Below are 20,596 nucleotides of genomic sequence, written 5' to 3'. Positions count from 1 at the left end.
CACAATAACAACCCTGTGCATCTGGAGCACAGGCTGCCAAAAAGCCAAACACAAAAATACAAACACACATATCAACACATTTACCCGCATGCAGATACTCTCAAAGACACAAATACAAACACACAAATGCATACACACACATGCCCAACATGCACGAATAATGAATTCAGCAGTTCAGAATGGCTGAGCAGAAGAAACTGGAGCCATATTGTTTCCTTCACACTGGTGAACTGGGCAGTATGCCCTTTACACGCTGTTCTATCCTGTCTCTTTTCCCTTTTCCCCCATCACTCTCATTCTCTTTTCCACTCTACTCTTCATGGGCGGCAATATGCTACTCTCTAATTTTCAATTAAACTGGTAACACTGCACCATTTCATTTCCGTCTCAATTTCAGAAACCGCTTCCTGGTCTTGGTCCATCACTGTCATTCTTTTTGTTTCCCATCTCTGTCCCGTTTCTTAGCCCTCCCTTCCTCTCTGCCTGGGCACTGTTCCCGGGGCTCAGACTGAGCCATAGCTAAAATGGAGGAAAAGCACAATCAGCCACCAGTCCCCAAGCAATGTGCATACAACATGCTTGGTCTCTTTTTCTTGAGCTTTTACTCCTATTCCTGGATTCCCTAACCATGTCCTCTCTTCTTTCCCTCCAGAATCCTGCTGATACAATGTAGGAGGTCTCTGCAGTGCTCTAACACATGAATGCAATAAACCAAAACAGCTCTGAATTAGATACAACAAATACGGTGGGGCTGGATTGCAGAGTAATGTTTAAAAAAGTGATACACAACACATTGAGAATATTTCTATTTGTTTCATAAAACATGGCATCTTGGGTTAGAATAATTCGATTGTGTTTTAAAGCGTTGCAACAAGTAGATACAGAATATATTTGTGATACTGTCATACAATGTTTTTTAACAAATGGTAATGTTAAAAAATTAAACGTTTAAGAGTGTATAGCTCTATGGTAAAGTATTTGCTAATGAAGTAAGAGTAAGGGAAGATAAAGACCGCCCTCCATTTAAAACTCAGCGGAACATCTTACTCTATTGTTGCTCAAGAATTCAGGGCAGACAGTGAAATTAGTCTAATGCAGAAAGCACTAAGTAGCAGTAGTTTACGAGCTGCACAGAAGTGTGCACACGCTCAGTTCACACACACACACACACACACACACACACACACACACACACACACACACACACACACACACACACACACACACACACTACAAAGTAGCAGAAATTTATGAGCTGCATACACGGAACATAAAACCAGTGACCTTCAGCAGTGTGAGGGGCTGTATACTGAGGACCTGTTTCTCTGTGGAGTAGGAAGTCACTACTACACAGAGATACATGCTCACAGACCAGCTTTCAGACAGGATAAAGTGATCCTTGATGTTTATCATTTAGTGAGTATTTCTCTGCATAAAAGTGCATGCATGTGTTTGAACAATTCATGTGACACAAAAGACAATTCAGGTGACGATGACCTGCTTTTATCCAAATATGCATGTAAGAGATTGAGACACACACAAGCACAGGCACACACACAAAATTAAATCACTACCAACTTTTTTTTTATTTTTATTTAACCTTTATTTATCCAGGTAAGTCAATTGAGAACAACTTCTCATTTGCAACAACAACCTGTCACATTCACACAGTTCCACATTCATACCTGGAAGCTGCCCAGTACAACCACAGTCTGATCTGCTGGCCACTGAGCAGCTCCACTGGAGCAGTTGGAGGTTAAGGGCCTTGCTCAAGGGCACCTCAGTGGTGGTAATGAGGGAGGGACAAAGCACTGTTCTTTCACTTTCCCCACCCAGATTTTTTCCTGTCGGTCTGGGGATTGAACCGACGACCTCCCGGTCACAAGCTCGCTTCTCTAACATTTAGGCCACCACTGCTACTTCTACTGAGGAATGATTTACAAACTCACAGTTGCATGCACAGACAATAATGTGAATTTTGCATCTGTATCAGCTTGTGGATAGGTATCTATCTAATTGTGTGTGTATACTACTGTATGCGTGTGCATCTGAGTGGGTCTATGCGTGTGTGTGCATGCGCACATGTATGGTTGTGCGGCACGCATGCGTATGCACACGCGCCTGTGTTTTAATTGGACTAAAGCTGTGAAGTGAGGCAGTAAGTCATGCTAGAGGAGGGGCAGGGAGAATGGGGAAAAGAGAGGGTAATGGGGGAAGGAGGGGGAGGGGACACCAGGGAAAAAACAGAAAGAGAACTGGAAGGAGGAAAGAGAGATAGAAGGGGTAGGGGGAGGAAGAGGCGGAGGAACAAGGGGAAAGTCTGTGTATGGATTGTGGGAGTGAGGCAAAGGAGGAAAGCAAGGGCAAGAACTGCAGAAGCAGCACAAGGGGAAAAGGGAAGGACATGGAAGGTAGAAGAGGCATAACAACACTGGAGGAAAAATGTGGAGGGGGGGTTAGTGTGTATATGAGTCATCTGTCCTGGATCCCCTGGGGCGGGGGGTGTATTTTAACTGAGCCCCTGGCTTCTCCTCCCCACCACTGGACTAGGCCCCAGTCATTAAACCCCTGGCTGCCAGCCAGCTCTTTTAACACAGGCAAGGGCCTTTTACGGCGTGTCTGTAGAAAATAAATCACACTGTGTGAATAATATATCTCTGGCAAAGGCATTGGCAGGAGAGGAGGAAGGGAGGGAGGGAGGGAGGGAGGGGAGGAAGGAGAGATTGGTGAATTATAGTCGTCTCCATCCATGCATTACGTTCTCTCTATCCCCAGCCAGATGTGCTCAAAGACAGCAGAATACAGAATGTACCAAAATACACATTAGTTTAAATGTGAGAATTTGGGGCTACCCTGCCTCTTTGTCTGCTTTAAGTCATGATAATGCTGTACATAGCATATTTATAAATAGGAATCACCTTGACGAGTGTGCTGCCATCTACATTTAAAATGGGAAAAACCCTGTTAACTCTGACTAAATATACTGTATGTATCTACGCCAGCAAATAGCTAGCCCCTTATCACTAGGGAGCAGAATAATATATTGCGCACCAATTAGTTTTGCAAACATGCTCCCGATTAAGCTATGTTAACAGTTCTGCAACCATGGCTGGTTAACATTATACAGAACTGGCTTGTAACGCCAATATGCTACACTTGTACACTGTACAGTATGCCTGCAGGCCTACTTCACCTTCTTACAGTGCAGACGCTTTGCTGCTTGCTCCTGCCTCTGCTTGCATATTTCTGCTGATAATCTTGCTTTTCCTCTGTGAGAAACTATGAGCACCGGCTCCTGGATACTTATAAATCACTGGACTATACATTTTTTGTAGACATAGTAGGCTATTGCTATATTTCAAAATTTTTCTGCGTATGCGTGGCCTACCAATATCACAAGCCTGTCCTACAGTGACTCGAAACGTGGTACTTAGCTAAAGCTAATTAGCAGCAAGATGCCTCCCTTCTCCATGGATGACTACTACAAACTCTTTCAGAAGATTGCAGTTCTGGAAACCAAAATTCACCGGTTAGAAGTAAACGTGGAAGTGAACGGACCATGTGGGAATTACACCACTTTACCATGGACCCAAAACAATGGACAAAAGCATGCTAACACACGGCTAATTAGCACCAATAAGACTACAAAGAAACAGGAGGGCTGTGGAACGGGTAATAAATCAACAAGTGGTAGTCCTCCCTGGAACTGTTTTGGTGCAAAGCCTAAGAGTAAATCATTTTCCTGGGAAATAGGAGGACGACTAACGGGCAGGGCACAGCACCCTGAGATTTGTAATATAACCGGCTGGCCTGCATTATCATCCAGGCAGAGTGCCTCTTCAACCCATGTACTTAGTAGTACACAGCTGTGGACAGCTGTGAAAGGGAGAATTAGCAACAAAATGCCTCCCCAACAGTGTGCAACTGGATAACAGATTTGCTCCACTGCTGTAGGACCCTGGACCTCCATCTGATGACCTGGATTGCATCTCGTTGTCACACAGCAGGGTAACGACTGAGAGCAATTCAAAAAGTAAAAAGCTACAGGGAAAGCTAGCGACTGGGCCTCAAACTCTGATTGTGGGTGACTCTGCTGTAAGAGAGGTAAAAAGCATGTTCAGTAAAAACACCAAAATACTCTGTTTTCCCAAAGACATGGTGTCTGACTTGGCCCAAAGAATCCCGGATATCGTGGCAGCACACACAACTGTGAAGAACATTATACTGCATATAGGGTCACATGGTGTTGTAAAGCAACAGTCTGAATTGCTGAAACTGGACTTTATGGATGTGCTGAACACAGTCAGCTCCCTAAACGCGGAGGTGTTTATCAGTGGCCCTCTACGGCCAGTCAGAAGAGGAGTTGAGAGATTCAGCAGACTGTTGGCACTGAACACATGGCTTTCAACTGCATGTACCGTCCATTCTCTGCAGTTCATTGATAATTTTAACTTTTTCTGGGACCGCAGACATCTTTTTAAAGCAGATGGACTTTTCCTTAACAAGCCAGGAGTAAAGCTGTTCACCTCTAACCTACTTTACTATCTGTGCCACACATCTGCTCCCTCGGCCAAGGACACAAGACAAGATGAATCTAAACAAGAGGAAGACATAACAAAGCCCCCACCTGAGCAAAGATTTGACCATGGGAGACCAGAGACGAGAAATCTCAACCCCCCTCTTCACCCGTCCAACACCCCTTAAACCCCCTCACCAACCCCGATGCCTTTGAGGATCCGTATACTCTGCCCATGCCATCGCTATCTCCACTCACCCTTTCCCCTCTTTCCCCTTGCCCCATGTTGGAGTTCACTGACCAGATGAAGCAGCTGGTATATGCTGGAACCTTCTCCCCAGACTGATAAGGATGCTTGTGTACAAAATGCAGCAAGCTTTAACTGATATTTGCCGCATCCAGGCTGCACGCCTAGTGGCACTCATGACTCTTTCCAGGACAAGCCCAGGCCCCTGTGTATTAAATTTTTCCTCAATTTATGTTGGTGAAAAGAATGTTGATTACACTAAATAAGAAGAAGCACAAACTTAGCAAAATTAGCATCCATTCCTCGTCAGCCACAGCCTGTCCCAAATAATGAGGCAGATCATTATTTTAACACACTAACACTAGCCTTACTAAACGTCAGGTCTTTGGTAGGAAAATCATTTTTAATCAATGATTTTATTATTAATCACAATCTTGATTTTATGTTTATAACTGAAACCTGGTTGGACCATAATAACAGTGCTGCTGTTTTTATCGAGTCAGCTCCTCCTAACTTCAGTTTTATGAGTGAGAATAGAGTGAATAAGAAAGGAGGTGGAGTCGCCATTTTGTTTAATAACTCATTCCAATGTACGCAAATTTGTTATGGAAATGTTTCTTCTTTTGAATATGTGGCACTTCAGCTGACGTCCTCCCTTCGAGCTATATTTCTAAATATCTACAGGCCCACACACAACAAGGGGCACACTCTGGACTTAATTATTTCCAAGGGTCTGAACATTTCCAAGGTTGTGGTGACTGATGTTGCTTTCTCTGATCATTCCTGTGTTTTCTTTAACGGCACTATCTCTGTGCACAAAAGTGTCCAAACAAAGGTAATCAGAAAACGGTATATCACTTTCATTCAGCTTTTCTCCTCCACACCTGCCCTCTTTTGGGTCTAAGTCACTGAGCTTGTAGATAATTTTAATTGTGAAATTACAAATGCTATTGATGCCATTGCTCCCAATAAGGTCAAAGCTGTCTCTGGTAAGAAAAGATCTCCATGGAGAAATGTTATACTGGTGAGAACAGAAAAAAAGAGAGTGTCGAAAAGCTGACCGCAGGTGGCAAAAAACTAATCTCCAGGTCCATTATGACACCTATAAAGAGAGACTTCGCTTTTATAATTTGGAACTGAGGAATGCAAGGCGGTCCTTCTTCTCTGACATTATCGCCAGAAACAATAATTCACGTGTTTTGCTTGCTACTGTCAATAGGTTAACAAACCCTCCAGTACCAGTAGCATCTGAACTTTTATCCACTGAGGCCTGCAATGAATTTTCCATCTTCTTTAGAAACAAAATTCTGAAAATTAGACAGTCAGTCCATATCAAGTACAGTATATGTGTTGTCACAGTGTCCATGCAAAACAAATTCCAATATGACGCAATTTCATACGATCAACCATAAAGACCTGGAGGAAATTATACAACATCTGAAAACCTCCTCCTGTTGCCTTGATATTCTACCAACGGGCGTTTTCAGATCTTCTACAGATTGTAAACACGCCTCTTCTTTCAGGTATCTTCCCACAGGCCCTGAAACCTCAACCTAAAAAATCAATCAGACAGCTGCAGCTGATTCAGAACGCTGCTGCTCGAGTCCTCACTAAGAAACCAAGAAAGTGGATCACATCACTCCAGTTCTGAAGTCTTAACACTGGCTTCCAGTGCCTCAAGGAATTGATTTCAAAATACTTTTGCTGGTCTATAAATCACTAAACAGTTTAGGGCCAAAATACATTTCTGATCTGCTACTACACTATGAACCAGCCAGACCTCTCAGGTCGTCTGGGACAGGTCTGCTTGCTGTCCGCAGAGTCAAAACCAAACAGGGGGAAGCAGCGTTCAGTTTTTATGCTCCACATATCTGGAACAAACTCCCAGAAAACTGCAGGTCCGCCGCAACTCTCTCGTATTATATCTGTTTTTAATCTTTTAATCGTTTTTAATTGCTCTTTAATGTTTTATGTAAAGCACTATGAATTGCCCTGTTGCTGAAATGTGCTATACAAATAAAGCTGCCTTGCCTTACCTTGCAGCAAGCCTAGACTCCAAGCTATGTCAATCATCATAAAATGAAAGCCAGCTTTTTTAACACTACCTAGGTTCAGCTTTCAATTGTTTTTATCTCATGTGCGTACAGGAGAAGTCACTGTCAGCTGTAATCATTCCTGTTGCTACTTTTCTCTAACAGATAGGACTCTCACTGTTTTATGATCTGCCCTCCTTAGCCTCACAATCGGAACTGTAATGAGGTCCATTGCTGTGTAAAGCTACTGTTAATGTCAGCCGAACACTCCCTGCTGAGGCTTTATATCAGAAGCTTTCCACAGGTGATCCATGGATGGCTTTTATTGTGAGGTAGCTAGAGGAAGTCTAGCCATAAGTGAACTGGTTGCAGTTGCAGTTTGGGCTAACGTCAAACCTCCAACACATCTTCAAAGTAAGAAATACATTTTACTGTGCTGCCTCCATCAAAAGAAAAAGCAACCCTGCTGTCATGGTTTCTGATCATGGCAAAAGGGCAGTGCACTCCCCTGTAAATACACAGTGTGGTTTAATGAACAGGTAATCCTAATGTAAGTGGTTCTTACCAGTGAGGGAGGAACTGGAGCAGTTGTTCATCTGTCCTGGCTCCTGCCTGGCAGTTTGGAATGACATTAAGCCCTGATCTCCAAACACAGTGAGCCTCGTCTTCCTACTCCTCCCACCACAGTCGTCCTCCCGTGACCCCAAAAACAGGTCAGAAGCTGACTCTGACCGCTGCGATTGGCTACTGTAGCTGCTCATGAAGCTGTTTATTGGCTGTCGAGTCTGACGGGAGTGGAACTGGCTGTCAGCGAGAGAGTGTGTGGACAGCTGGTCCGACTCAAACATCCCAAAGCTGGATCCCAGGCTTGAGCCTCTACTACTGCCCCTCTGCTTCTCCAGATGCTTTGAAGAGCCCTGACTGGCCATGTCCCTCCTGTCACTCAGCATGCTGAGACGTGCATTGGTCTTTGCGCCGCTGAAGAGCCCACCCAATTCCTGCCGGTCTCGCAGTGAAAGGAGGGGTTCATCCTTGTGCTTATGTTTGTGCTTGTGCTTCCTCTTATGGAGACGAACCCCTGCAAGACCACCTGCACTGCCAGTGCCCAGGGATCCCAGGCCCTCTCCTCTTACAGAGGGCCCCTGAAGTGGGCCACTGCCACCGCGAAGCTTGGCCCCTGGCTGGAGCTTTGAGTGTCCACTGGAGTGGAAAGCCTTCGGAGGGGGTACAGCAGGCCTCATGAAGGGAGATGGAGGTGCAGGTCCTAGCGAGTGGTGGGGCAGATAAAATGGGGGAGCAGGGGGAAAGTAGCCCAAACTCAGAGGAGGTGCGTAAGGCATCGCATACGGTGCTGCATAGTAATTTCCCCCTGCCAGCGGATAACCATATCCTTGAACAAAAGGCAGCTTCGATGTGATTGGCTCGCTGGGTTTGGCTGGACGGCCACGTCTCCTCTTAGCCTTCAGATCGGCGCTCCTGCGGAGGTACGAGCTGGAGTCACAGGGGTAGGAGTCATAGGTAACAGGATAGTAATGATGGAAGTTGAGGCGGAAAATGGAGGGATATGGTTGCTGGGGGTAGCAGGTGTATCGTCTGTGAGACACTCGTAGCTGCTGGAGCTTTGTCACAACCTACAGGGAGGTTTAAAAGAGGAACATTTAGAAAAATACACCATATACAATGCACTTGCGCATTACAGTGCTTGGTCAAAGATTACACAAATCATTTACTGTATTATAATGTTTCTAACCTCCTCCAGTTCAGAAAGAAAGTGAAGATGATCCCGGCTCTGTAGGCACTTCCTCTTCCGTCGATGATGCTTTTGCTTCTTTTCCTGCTGTGACAGGAAGTTGTCAACAGCAGTTACTTGCCGTTCACAGCGTGCTCTGCTGCCCCTGTTGGATGCTTCCAGGGCTGCTGCCTCCGCAGCCTCAAACCCACACAGATCAAATGAATACCTACATAAAACATAAAATCACATTAAAACCACCACATTTATATCAGTCTAAAATATAAAGCAACAAAAGCCTTTAAGGTTCAAGAAAGGTAAATAAGTGAAACAGTGTACTGTACCTGCGTCGAGAGGCGGGGCCCTTCTCAGTTTGATCTGAGGTGCTGTTGTTGTCTGTCCCAATCCCACTGTCACTTGGAATAGTCTCCTCACTGTGGGACTCGCTGATGGGGGACAGGGTCACTTCCTTCACTGATGCCCCCTCTGACAGGTGGGAAGGGGAATTAGCCAGAAGGCGTGGAGGAGACAGTTTCCATCCCCCAGAGAGGAAGCTCCTGCCTGCGGGCTTGGAGGGCAGGGCTGAGATGGGCTGCAAACTGGGCATAGTGACATCAGAGTGGCTGTTTCTTATGGATGGAGCGCTGGAGCTGGGAGACAAGGTGGCAGAAGGCACTACAGGGCTCTCATAGAGACTGGATGTGGAGACAGACATGAGGGGCTTGTCCCTAGTGGTTTTGGGAGGGTTTAAGCCTTGGGTTTCTGCTCTGGGTTTCCGCCCTCTCTTCTTACCAATGTAGATGGTTCCTCTCTTGCTGACATTTATCTGTTTTCCCAGCCGAGCCTCAATGGTGGACGCCATGGCACTCATAGCTGAGGAAACAGGGGCTGAAGATGACTTCAGAGCCAGAGCGCCGTTCTGACTGGAACCTGAAAGGATCTCATTCAGGATGCTCTGCATTTTCCCAAGCTTCATCTTATTCACTGGCCTGGAAGGGCCCCTGCCACGCTTTAGTTTCAGATTAGAATTGGCGCTGGTGGTCGTGGAGGCCATTTGCACTAATGTGTTAAGTGTGTGTGTCTTCCTCCTACGGTTTAGCCCTGCAGCGGTATCCTGTGCCAGTGGACTTGGAGGTGAGGTGGAGGTACCTTCATGGATGGTCTCCACTGTAAGGAGTGGCTGTTTTTTGGGGCGTCCTCGTTTCCTCTTAACGGGTGTGTGGACAGTCAGGCTGTCAGTGTTGGTGTAGAGGGGGCTAGAGGGGGTGATGGGGAAGGCAGAGGGTGGGTCAGTTAAGATCGAGGGGCTACCCCGGTTGTCTCTCTGGGGTGACGTGAGGCTGGCATGGCTTTTAGCTTTCAGGTAGGACCATCTGTCCTTGGCCTTGGTTTGTCTGGAACTGGCTGTGGAGCTGGTGCTGTGGCTGGGGCTGAGACTGGGGCTAATGTTAGCCCTGGGTTTAGGGCTTGGGCTAGGACTGATGCTGCCCCTGAGGCTGGGGTTTGGGCTAGGGAGTCTGGGGTTTGTGTTAAGACTGGCTTTGTTGATGTGATTGTGAGTAGGCTCTCTGTGTTTAAGGGCGTCTGTGCTGATCTTAGGACGACCCACTGGGTTCTTTTTCATTCTATTTGCACTCAAAACTGACATTAAGTCAGACCCGCTTATAACTATCTCTCCTCTTTCTGCCCGGTCTCCTTTTTCTCTTTTATCGCCTTTATCTGCTCTCTCTGCTTTTTCTATCCTCTCTCTACTGACATCAGCGTGACTTATGAGTCGAGATTCATTTTTGTGAGTCTCCATCTTATGTGCTACTTTGGGTTCTGGGGGCCCAGGCTGGTGCTTCTCTGTAGTGTCAGAGTCCTGTAATTGCTCATCTACACAAAATGACTCATCAAAAGAAGGCCTCCTCCGCCTCTTTCTTCCTTTCCCTTCCTCTGTCAGCATGGGCATCCCTCTGTCTTCTTCATCACTTCTCCTCCCAGCAATCGCTCGCTCTCTTTCCTCTTTTCTCCTTGCCTCTCTTTCTTCATGAAACCGCTGAGCTGTCTCCTCTTGCCTGTACTTCTGCCTCTCCTCGGAATTAGTTGGGCTTTCCGATCCTTTCTCTGGCTGTCTTCCCCAAGGTGTATCAGCACTGTGGGGATTACAGAGCATCCTCTGGGAGTCCTTCCTGCCGTACTTCCTCTTGATGTTCCCAAAGAGCATTTCACTGACCTCTTGCAAACCCTTCCCCCTGGAGAGATGTGTACAGAGACAAAATTGTGGAATGGAGAGAAAGAATGTTTTGTATTTCACCAACACAGCCAGTACTGTACCAGTATTTACCAGTATTAACCAGAATATTTACTATTTTTGCTTGTGACCACACATAGAGTCAAGCTGTGATTAATTTATTGTCTAATTGTGTTAAGATATCCTGCAATGTATCGCTATGTGTTACCTAATTTCAATCATTATTGTGTCTGTTTAAATTAAATGAGATTACGTTTTCACTTCATCTTACTTTAAAGCTATAGTGCGTAGTTTCTGCCGCCCCCATGAGGAATTCAAAGTAATGACAACAAAAGTGTTTCATGTGGCGCGTCCACATGAAACAAGCCTTCCATAACTGCGCATCGCCCCCCTTGCAGTTGCTAGTAGACAAGGAGGACAAGGAGGATTAAAAAAACATGATGGACTCTTCAGAAGAGGTAATTATCTTCACTCAAGTTTTTTCGCAGGAAAGTCACTGAACGACCCAATCTTCTGAACATAGCCATACTGAGAAATGCTGAGAGAGTTGTGTTGAGTTGATAGTCTTAATTAGCTTTGTAGCAACTCATTTGGCAATGGCTTGAATATAACGGAAGCTCATTAATATCAAAAAGTTACGCACTAAAGCTTTAAATATTTATTATTGTTGCAAATGAGACTGTTAAATTCAAATAATGAATCACTGTCCAAAAAAATATATAATATTGCTAAACAAAATATCACAATACAGCATTGTATCGACTTCCATCCGTAGTGCATTGGGTAGAGTATTTTTGTTCTAATGATCATGTTTGGCTCATGATAACATCCACCACACAAGAAAATAAATGAACCATACCTGCTGAGAGAGGTTAGGTTGAGAATACTGGCATCTGTAACCACTGGCAACTGCAGGTCTGGAGTCAGGGATCTCTGAGGTGAGGGGCTTTGTGTCGCTGTTCGTGAGAAAGGTTGGGCTGGATCAAGCAAAGAGCTCCTACTGGCTCCTGCCAGTTCCCTGGCTGGCTCAGAATCTGCACGATTGGCCGGGGATGCAGAAGGTGCTGAAGGCGTGATCCAGTCCGGATTTATTTGGTGCTGATGTGCATGAGGGTGTTGGAATTGTTGCATGAGGGTGTGCTGTGTTTGCTGTGTGTGTGAGAGTGTGTGTGCAGGAGGGAGGGAGCTGCGAAGCTGGTGTTTGGGCAGAGTGTGATCTCCCAGTAGTTGCAGCAGGCCTCCCTCTCTCTGCTCAGGCATTCTGAACTGGCGCTCGTATGTCTGGGGACGACAGAAAAGAGAAACAAAGATTGGTTACTAAATACAAACTGCAATCACAAGACAGCTTAATTTAGCTGCTGGGATATACAAATGATACGATAATGATAATGTGATCATAAAACTATGACTACTCTATTTCCTGTCTTCATAACATCAGCCTGTTAGAGAGCTAATACACAGCATCCACTTCTGCATTCAGTTTATTTTTGTCAGAACATATCAAATCAGTGATTTGTTGTGCTCTGATATGACACTTTTGTCTTTTCACGACAGGACTGAAGTTTTTAAAACATCTTGTGTGCATGAGCAAAGTGTGCAACAAAACAAAAGGCTTGTTTACAGAGCAATTCAATTCCTGTGGCAAGGATGTTGCATGCTGTGAGAGCTGAGGGGGGATGGAGTTGGGGGTGTCTGTCTGCACACAGTATAAAACCCAGTAGTCTAGCTCCTGACTGCACTAGACACAGAATAATTTACTATATATTATCTTCATTTTGTTGACAACTCTCCTGTACTGTTTACAACTGTAACTTACGCTGTCATACTGACCAACCTCTGAACTGCTTATGCAATATACTGTATGTCCTGAAACTATGGCACAGTTTATCTACATTTATCCAGTGAAGGGAAACAAATCTGAAGTCACCCTTCACTCAGTACCCAGTTTACATTTGTCCATGTATGATTTTGTCTAAATGAAAATGTAAAAGCTTGATATACTGTATTAGACAACACAACCCTACTTAATGTATCACTGCTGAATAATCAGCGTACTTCTGGAAGATGAGAACTAGAGCAGCGGATGGCCTTTGTGGTTTAGCCTGTTATTAACAGACTCAGTATGACGCAACAAGACAGTTCTGTGGCGCTGCAGGGAGATGTAACCTAACCACAGGCCTGCCTCTCAGCATATAGACACATGCATGCAAGCGCACACTCTCACACTCACACTCTCACACTCATGCATACAGTAGATGTACACAGTTAGGAAATCCTGGCTTCAAACATAGTAGCACAAATGCTAATGTATTAACACAGTCAGGCAACCAATTTTTGCCTAGATGGATCGGCACCTTGCCAGATGATTAGCTCTTGCTCTTTGCAGATACACACACTGTAATGAAACATATAATGTTCGTAGTTCAGTGCACATATTTGCAAAGAGAACAAGCACTTCATCTCTTCTATCTTTTACCTGGAAAATAATGTCCTGTTCTGCCTTCATTTCCTCAGTCACTTTAAATCTCCTCTATCCTTTCTCTATCACTATCCAACCTTTTTCTTCCTCTTTCTGCTGTCCCGTCAGCAGTCAGGCAGTTGACACTCATTTTGAACTTCCACACTGGCTGCAGAAGCTGTTTATCAGCTAGATGCAAGCTGCATATACTCATGGTGCAAAAAACACACATGAACGCTGATGAAAAACACACTGCACACACACTAGCAAACACTGAGCAGAGTAAATGATTAACAATAACAGAAAATGCACGTGCTTATATGCACACTCTCATTTATCCCCTGAACACAATGCTATGGTGTCCTTTCAGTTGTGAGATGTGTGTGTGTATATACGTGTGAATGTGTGTGTGTGCAAAGTGACACTAGAGAGGAGACGCTGTGAGTCCACAGAGGGATAAGATGACAGACACCTGATACACACATGCTTTCTCATTTAACCTGTCCTAGAATACCTGCTGTTTCAGGTTAAAGGAGGGCACAGAAAAAGAGACAGACATGGAGATGGAGGTGGTTAGTGAGACACACACACACACACACACACACACACACACACACACACACACACACACACACACACACACACACACAACTAACCACAAAGCCACCACAGAGAGATTATAAAGAGAGGAGGCATGGACACCTTTCTTACCAGAGACAGGAGTCCAAGACATAGGGAGCTTCTCTGTATTGCATGTTTTGAACTTTTTTATCACTGTATTGGAAGTCTTGTCCTTATCATGTACTGTATAATGCACCGATACCACAGAAAAACATTGCTGGATTTGGTAGGGATCGACCAATACTGTTTTTTCAAGGACGATACCGATTATTAGTAGTTAATGAAACCAATAACAGATATTTGGAACCAATATGCATTTACAGTGAATAATGAAAATGCTTTAAGCTATTATTTAATAAATGAGAAACTTTCAACATAATACACAGTAAAAGATAGTCAGATAGTGTTGTGGGCGGGACATTAAGACAGACTCAGTGGTGAGTGAAACCGAAGCAGAGGGACAGACACAGAGCTGTAGCAGAGCCAAAGTAGCGCACTTTTTTATTAATTAACTTTATTGGTTATCAGGCAAATAAAACGCTGATACAGAAAAGATTCAGATAATCTGCAAACTGCAAAAAAAGGGGCCGATAATCAGCCAGGGCTGATAATTGATCTATCCCTAGTACTTGCTGAATTGATTCTGATATTTCTATGTTGTACATACACTGTTCTGCTCTTGTCATGTGCTGTGTGAATAGGGACTGTGCTACTGCTGAGCTGCAGCAGGGGGCAGTGGTCAGGAAAATCAGCACTAGCATGGACTCTGACCCTGGAGCGGCCCACAAGCACAAGTGCTATGAGGCTTCAACCTTTTCCACACTGTCCTTCTACAAGTCCCCTCTGATTGAATTTAGATAAGGAGAAAGGCCAGCACAAACCAGACCCAAGGCATGTTTAGCCCTGAACCCATTTGATGCACTCTCCCTCCCTCGATGCTCTCAGGGCTATGTTCAGGGGTTAAGGGTCGTACTCCACAGCTAGGTCAACAACCATTTCTAGAGTGTCTTCCTCTGGGTCAGCACTGTAACAACATGGACTGGTCTCAGCCAGTCACACAAAGGCTCTCCAACACCCAAATGCAGGCAGATATGGAGCTGCACATTCCTTTCCACTGGTGATGTAACCATCAGATAAGGTCAGAACGCAGCAGAGGAGCTCATGGATAATATGTGACTAAGTGCTGCAATCACCCAACTGAAAGGCACTTTGCAAATGAGTCCGCACATATTTACTGACAAATTTGTGTGTGTGTGTGTGTGTATGTGTGTGTGTGTCTGAATGTAATGTTCACACTCAGCAGGCTGTTGTAAATGGAGATCTGGATGTAAAAAGCTGAACCCCTCTCTCCTCCAGTTAGACGTGAGGGGAGGTATGTGAAGGCCCCTCCTGTCCTTTCCTCTCCTGCAGCCTCTCAATTTTCCACTGTTGAATAAACTGAAACTCAGAGTGGAACTTCTCCCTCACACACACACACACACACACACACACACACACACACACACACACACAAACACACACACAGACAGAGCACCCTGGCTGCACCATTATACTGGGAAAGAACACCCTAAACAGGCACACCCAAATCTCACAACTCAGCACACATATAATATACGTATACACCAGCAAACATATACACAAACTCCATGCGCACGCACACACACACACACACACACACACACACACACACACACACACAAACACGCTGCCCTTCAAATAGTTTTTCGCAGCCTTTTATTTGGCTGCACGCCCGGTGGTTAGAGTGTTTCATTTTTCCCTGTGTATGGAACTGGGCAGCTGTCCAGACAGACACACAAAGAGAAAGAGAGAAAGAGGCACAGAAAGACAGAGAGAGAGAGAGAGAGAGAGAGAGAGAGAGAGAGAGGGAGAAATGGGGAGGGAGGGAGGGAGGGGGTTACTGAAAGAATGAGAGCGGCAGAGAGGGAGGGAAGAAGAGGGCCAGCAGAAAAACAAGAGAGGTGCCTAGACCCGTTAACAACTAGTTCCCTCCGAAACCTTATGATTAATAAGATCCACTCTTTTCCCCTCTCTCTCCTTGTCACACACACTCTCCTTGGCTTTGACACCATGCCGTCTCCCTCTGCCCCTGTGGCCTCGTGCACTGCCCCCCTCCTTATCACATCCCTTTTCTTCTTCTTTTCTCTTTTCTGGAGCTGACCATTCCCCCCTGTGGGAACTAACCCCCTCCTCCCCCCCTTCTCTCCAGCTCCATTCAGAGCGCTGCTTCGCTGTGATCTGTGTTTCTGACAGCTCCACAACCACACACACACACACACACACACACACACACACACACACACACAGACACACACCACACCACACACAGCTCCTCTGCAAACAAACACCATGAATACTAACACGGCTTTGTGTCCACAGCACTTAAAATGGGGTAGAAGGAGAGGGAGGGAGGGTGGAGGGGAGGATGCAGAGAAAAGGAGGGAAAAGCGATGGAGGAGAAAAGAGGCACTGTGTTGATCTTGTGGCCACTCTCACAGACCTCCCCCCTCCCTCCATGCCCCCATCCCTGTTTCTCGTTCTCTCGTTCTTCCCACCAGTTCTCCCGGGAATAAAGACTTCCATTCATGTGCCTGAGGAGAGCCACAGCAGGGGAGAGAAAAGAGGGAGGCGAAGGGGGAGGAAAGATGAGGGGGTGTCAAGGTGGGACAGTTTGTGGATCACTGGGATCGAGCCCACTGTCTGTCTATTTTCCCTCAGCATGTGCTGCCTCAGCCAATGCTTCACTATCTCAGATCTGGTGGCATCGTTGCCAGCCAAAGCATCTTCTGGGAAAGTTGGGTGGGAAAGTTTGGAAATTGGGCTCCATTCAAAACTTCCACTCTTGGACTAATGCTGCAATTCCACAACTATGTGTTTAGCCCACAGTTACAGTTTTCTTGTTTATTTGAGCTAAAAACTCACTTTTTTTCTGCAGCATGTTGTACCCTCCTAGCTGGGCATGATCAAGGATTCGATCTACGGTACATTTGTCCTTTAGCTAACTGCAAGGCAGAAGCCAGATTTATTGCACAGCAGTAGGTCCCAAGCAAAATGTTCCCTCCTACGTCCACAGCAGTAATCCTTCAGATTGGAGTGCTCCTAAAGATAGCAGCGAAACACCCAAGAGTCTCCTTGTCACACTCTCTTCAGACACGCTCAGACGTAGATGACTCAATCTGAACAAAAGCCTGTGATTGGCCAAACTGAAGTATGTTATTACGGTGCAATTGGAGGTTTTCACCCGCACAGTAATGACAGCTACATTTACATGCTACACAAAGTATACATCTAATCCCCGCTATTAGCATTAATGGTGTGTGTGTGTGTGTGTGTGTGTCCTGCTTGTGAATGGTACTAAGAACCACATTAGAAGAGTTTTTTCATAGTGATTATTACAGCGATTATGCACCAATTGTTCCTTTCATGGACATGGCCTCTACCTCTAGCGGCATTATGCATTTCAGTCAGCGTTAATGCTCAGCACAAAGAAAATATACACATGCAAAGAGACTGGCCACACACCACACACACACACACACACACACACACACACGCACACACACACACACACACACACACACACACACACACACACACACATGCACACACACACACACACACACACACACACATGAATAACTTCATGAATAGACAGAATGCTGTTTAATCAATGCATCTATTGGGGAAGTAAATTACACACACCTACATACACGTGCACAACAGACAGTAAAAAACCAAAGGAACGTGTTGTTCACAGCGCTCTGTGCACCATATGACCCAATCGTACCACTTCTGTACAACAGGAAACAATTAACAGCCAATGAGCTGCTCTAAATCCTAAGGGATGGCTTCCTGTGTGGAATGATGGGTAATTCAAGACAGAAGCTGTGCTGAGATTAAACACTTCCTCTCTGGCAAACAGTGGTCTGCAACAGCGAAGCCTCACTCACTGATTAGTTATTCAAAAATAATGCACTCTAATGCATCATTGTCTAGTTACTGAGGCAATATGCAACAAAACATTACCACATCAGTGTGTTCCTGTGCATATTTGGGAGATAAAAACTAAAGTTATGGTGTCTCCATTATCATATGATGCAGTTATACTAAAAAATTTAAATTTCTTTTTACTTTCCGATTTGATAAAGCAAAGCAAAGGAAACACATAGTCACACTTGATTGTGCTGCTGAAACTAATCGATTAATCAATCGTCAGAACATGAAGTTGAATTAACTTTTGTTTTTGTATTTTATAGTTGTTGTTTTTTCTGCTATATCAGATATTTTTTGCAGAAAGTCAATTATTTTGATCATTGTCTCATTTATCAGTCCCTCCAGGACTGATAATCGCGCCAATTCACGCGAATTCAACCAATCACCGTGAATTATTGCAACTCGCAATTTTGACCAATCACCGCAAGTTTGACCAATAAACAGAGTTTCCTGCGACTTCAACCAATCACAGCAGTCCCACGTGCCAGCCTTTACGTCAGTATGTGACTCTGAGAGCCAATGACCAAGCGGGAGTGAGAACGGGTTGACGTAACACGTACATCGCCAAATTCAGCCATCCAATCAGCCATCCAATCTTGCCAACCTGTATACATTTTAACATCAATGTACGCGTTTTTTTCACTCTAAAGTTGCTGAAAGCTTCTGCTGTTTCAATCCTGTCGGCTCTCTGCAGCGGGCAGGGCTGCAGCTCAGTTCCCCCCGCGAATGACGCGTGCACACACTCACAAACAAACACGGTGGATGCAGGAAAAACCAGAGATGAGACGACACGATGACCTAAATTGGGACAGCTACGCTCGTTATTGTAAGTGCAATGATAAGTTTAAGTCCAATAAGAATTTTATCAAACCGTATGAATGCGTGTCCCAGGCCAGGATAGTAAAAAACTAACAATGTAAAGATCAACAAGCCACTGACACATATGTTCAAATTTGATTCATTCAATAAATTATTATTTTTTGTCTTAAAATCCACCAGCCATTTTCATATTATACCAACATTTGCAGCATCCTCAGCCTTTTTGGTAAGATTACTAGGAAAACTCAGCCCAGAGTAACTTTTTTTGCAACTTTCATTGTCGTCCGCAACTTCAATGCAACAAACTTTTTTTTTAAGATTATTTTTTGGGGCTTTTCCCTTTATTAGACACTGGACAGACAGGAAAGTGGAGAGAGAGAGAGAGGGGACGACACGCAGCAAAGGGCCGCAGGTCAGACTCGAACCTAGCGCACTGCAAAGGACCCAGCCCACATGGGGCGCACGCTCCACTGGGTGAGCCAGAGGCCGCCCTTAGATATCACAACTTTTATCGCAATTTTTTACAAACGCTCCCGCAAAATCAGGCATTTTGGGCCGCAACAATCTCAAAAAATGGATGCGAAATCCTGGAAGGACTGATTAATTGAGCAAAAATGCAAAACGTTCTGTTTTTAGCTTTACAAGTTTGAGGATTTACGCTTTTCTCAATTTTATCTCAATTAAAATTAAATAACTCTGGATTGTTAGTTGGACAAAAAGAACAATTTGGAGATGTTGCATTGGGCTTTAGGAAATAAGCATAATAAGCATTTTTCAATATTTTCTGACATGTTATAGATTGAACAATCGATATAATATTAATCAACAGATTAATCAATAATGAAAATAACCACTGTTTGCAGCACTACTAGAGAGCAAATTGTTTTCTATAAAATGATTCTTAGAAACAGACTTGTACTTTGTCTTGAAGAACGACTCTTGAGTCTTCATTTCAAGTTTAAAGCTTGTAAAGTAACACTTTCATTGCTTTCTCTACATATTTCTGTGAATATCTCAAGTCCTCAGATGATCCCCAGCTTGCAAGATAGAGAGAGAGAGTTAGAGAGCCACTTTATGACATCCTCAGTGACAGGGAGAATGGGCAAAGTGAGACACAATAGTCTTAACCAATCAGACTGCCCGCCTCCCCTCAGGCCCCCTCGCACCAACAATAACGCCTTTGTATGAGGCTGCACTCCACTCGCGCGTTCACATGCACACAGAGACCAAGCATAGCATCCTACACTTTCTCAGACAGCCACAAAGAGAGGCAGGAGAAGCAGTGCGCCACATCTAGAACTGCATCAGTGCAAACAAACCTATGCCAGAATTAGAGTGTGTATCTTAGCTAACAACCTGGCTATGTGTGTCTGTGTGTTTCCTTCCAGGCCTGGGCACATGACTGCAGCTGCACCCTCGCTCCCTTGTCTAAACCGGCACCCCTCCTTGTTGTAGGTGAAAGGTCACACGGAGTGGCATTCCTCTCGGTCTGAGAGCGAGCATTACTCTGAGCAGAGGGGGCAGCGAGAGAGAGAGAGAGAGAGAGAGAGAGAGAGAGAGAGAGAGAGAGAGAGAGAGAGAGAAAGAGAGAGAGAGAGTCCAAGCAGGGTAGAAAGCACAAGGGGGCAAAAACGCAACAGAGCAGGGCAGGTAAAAGATGAGGAGCGCAGGGCATTTGGGGGTGTGTATGTGTGTGTGTGTGTGTGTGTGTGTGTGTGTGTGTGTGTGTGTGTGTGTGTGTGTGTGTGTGTGTGTCTGAGTGTTGAAATGGACCACTAAACAGAAGACCCTTGTGGCTCTTCCCTGCTTCATAAACACAGCTGTTTGTTTAGTCTGAGCCGCCCCAAGGGACAGACACAGACAGAAGGACAGACAGACACATTTATATCATTTATTCATGTCTGCATCCATACTTAAGAGACAACGAGC

The 20,596-nt window shown here is 45.0% G+C and overlaps 1 protein-coding gene across 3 annotated transcripts in view; it reads right to left on the bottom strand.

Annotated features, from left to right (window-relative positions):
- Positions 1 to 20,596, bottom strand: part of setbp1 (SET binding protein 1) — a 54,130-nt gene that overhangs the window by 19,258 nt on the left and 14,276 nt on the right. For all 3 annotated transcript variants that reach the window (XM_039802748.1, XM_039802746.1, XM_039802747.1), the window contains exons 3-6: positions 11,618 to 12,039; positions 8,870 to 10,759; positions 8,547 to 8,754; positions 7,362 to 8,427 (exon numbers count right to left, since the gene is read on the bottom strand). In XM_039802748.1, coding sequence (XP_039658682.1) covers positions 7,362 to 8,427; positions 8,547 to 8,754; positions 8,870 to 10,759; positions 11,618 to 12,039 — 3,586 coding nt within the window. The remainder of the gene's footprint in view (positions 1 to 7,361; positions 8,428 to 8,546; positions 8,755 to 8,869; positions 10,760 to 11,617; positions 12,040 to 20,596) is intronic.

This window comes from Perca fluviatilis, chromosome 6, assembly GCF_010015445.1.
Source record: "Perca fluviatilis chromosome 6, GENO_Pfluv_1.0, whole genome shotgun sequence".
NCBI lineage: Eukaryota > Metazoa > Chordata > Actinopteri > Perciformes > Percidae > Perca > Perca fluviatilis.
Note: the sequence above shows the minus strand (reverse complement) of the source record. Positions and strands in the feature narration are given on the sequence as shown.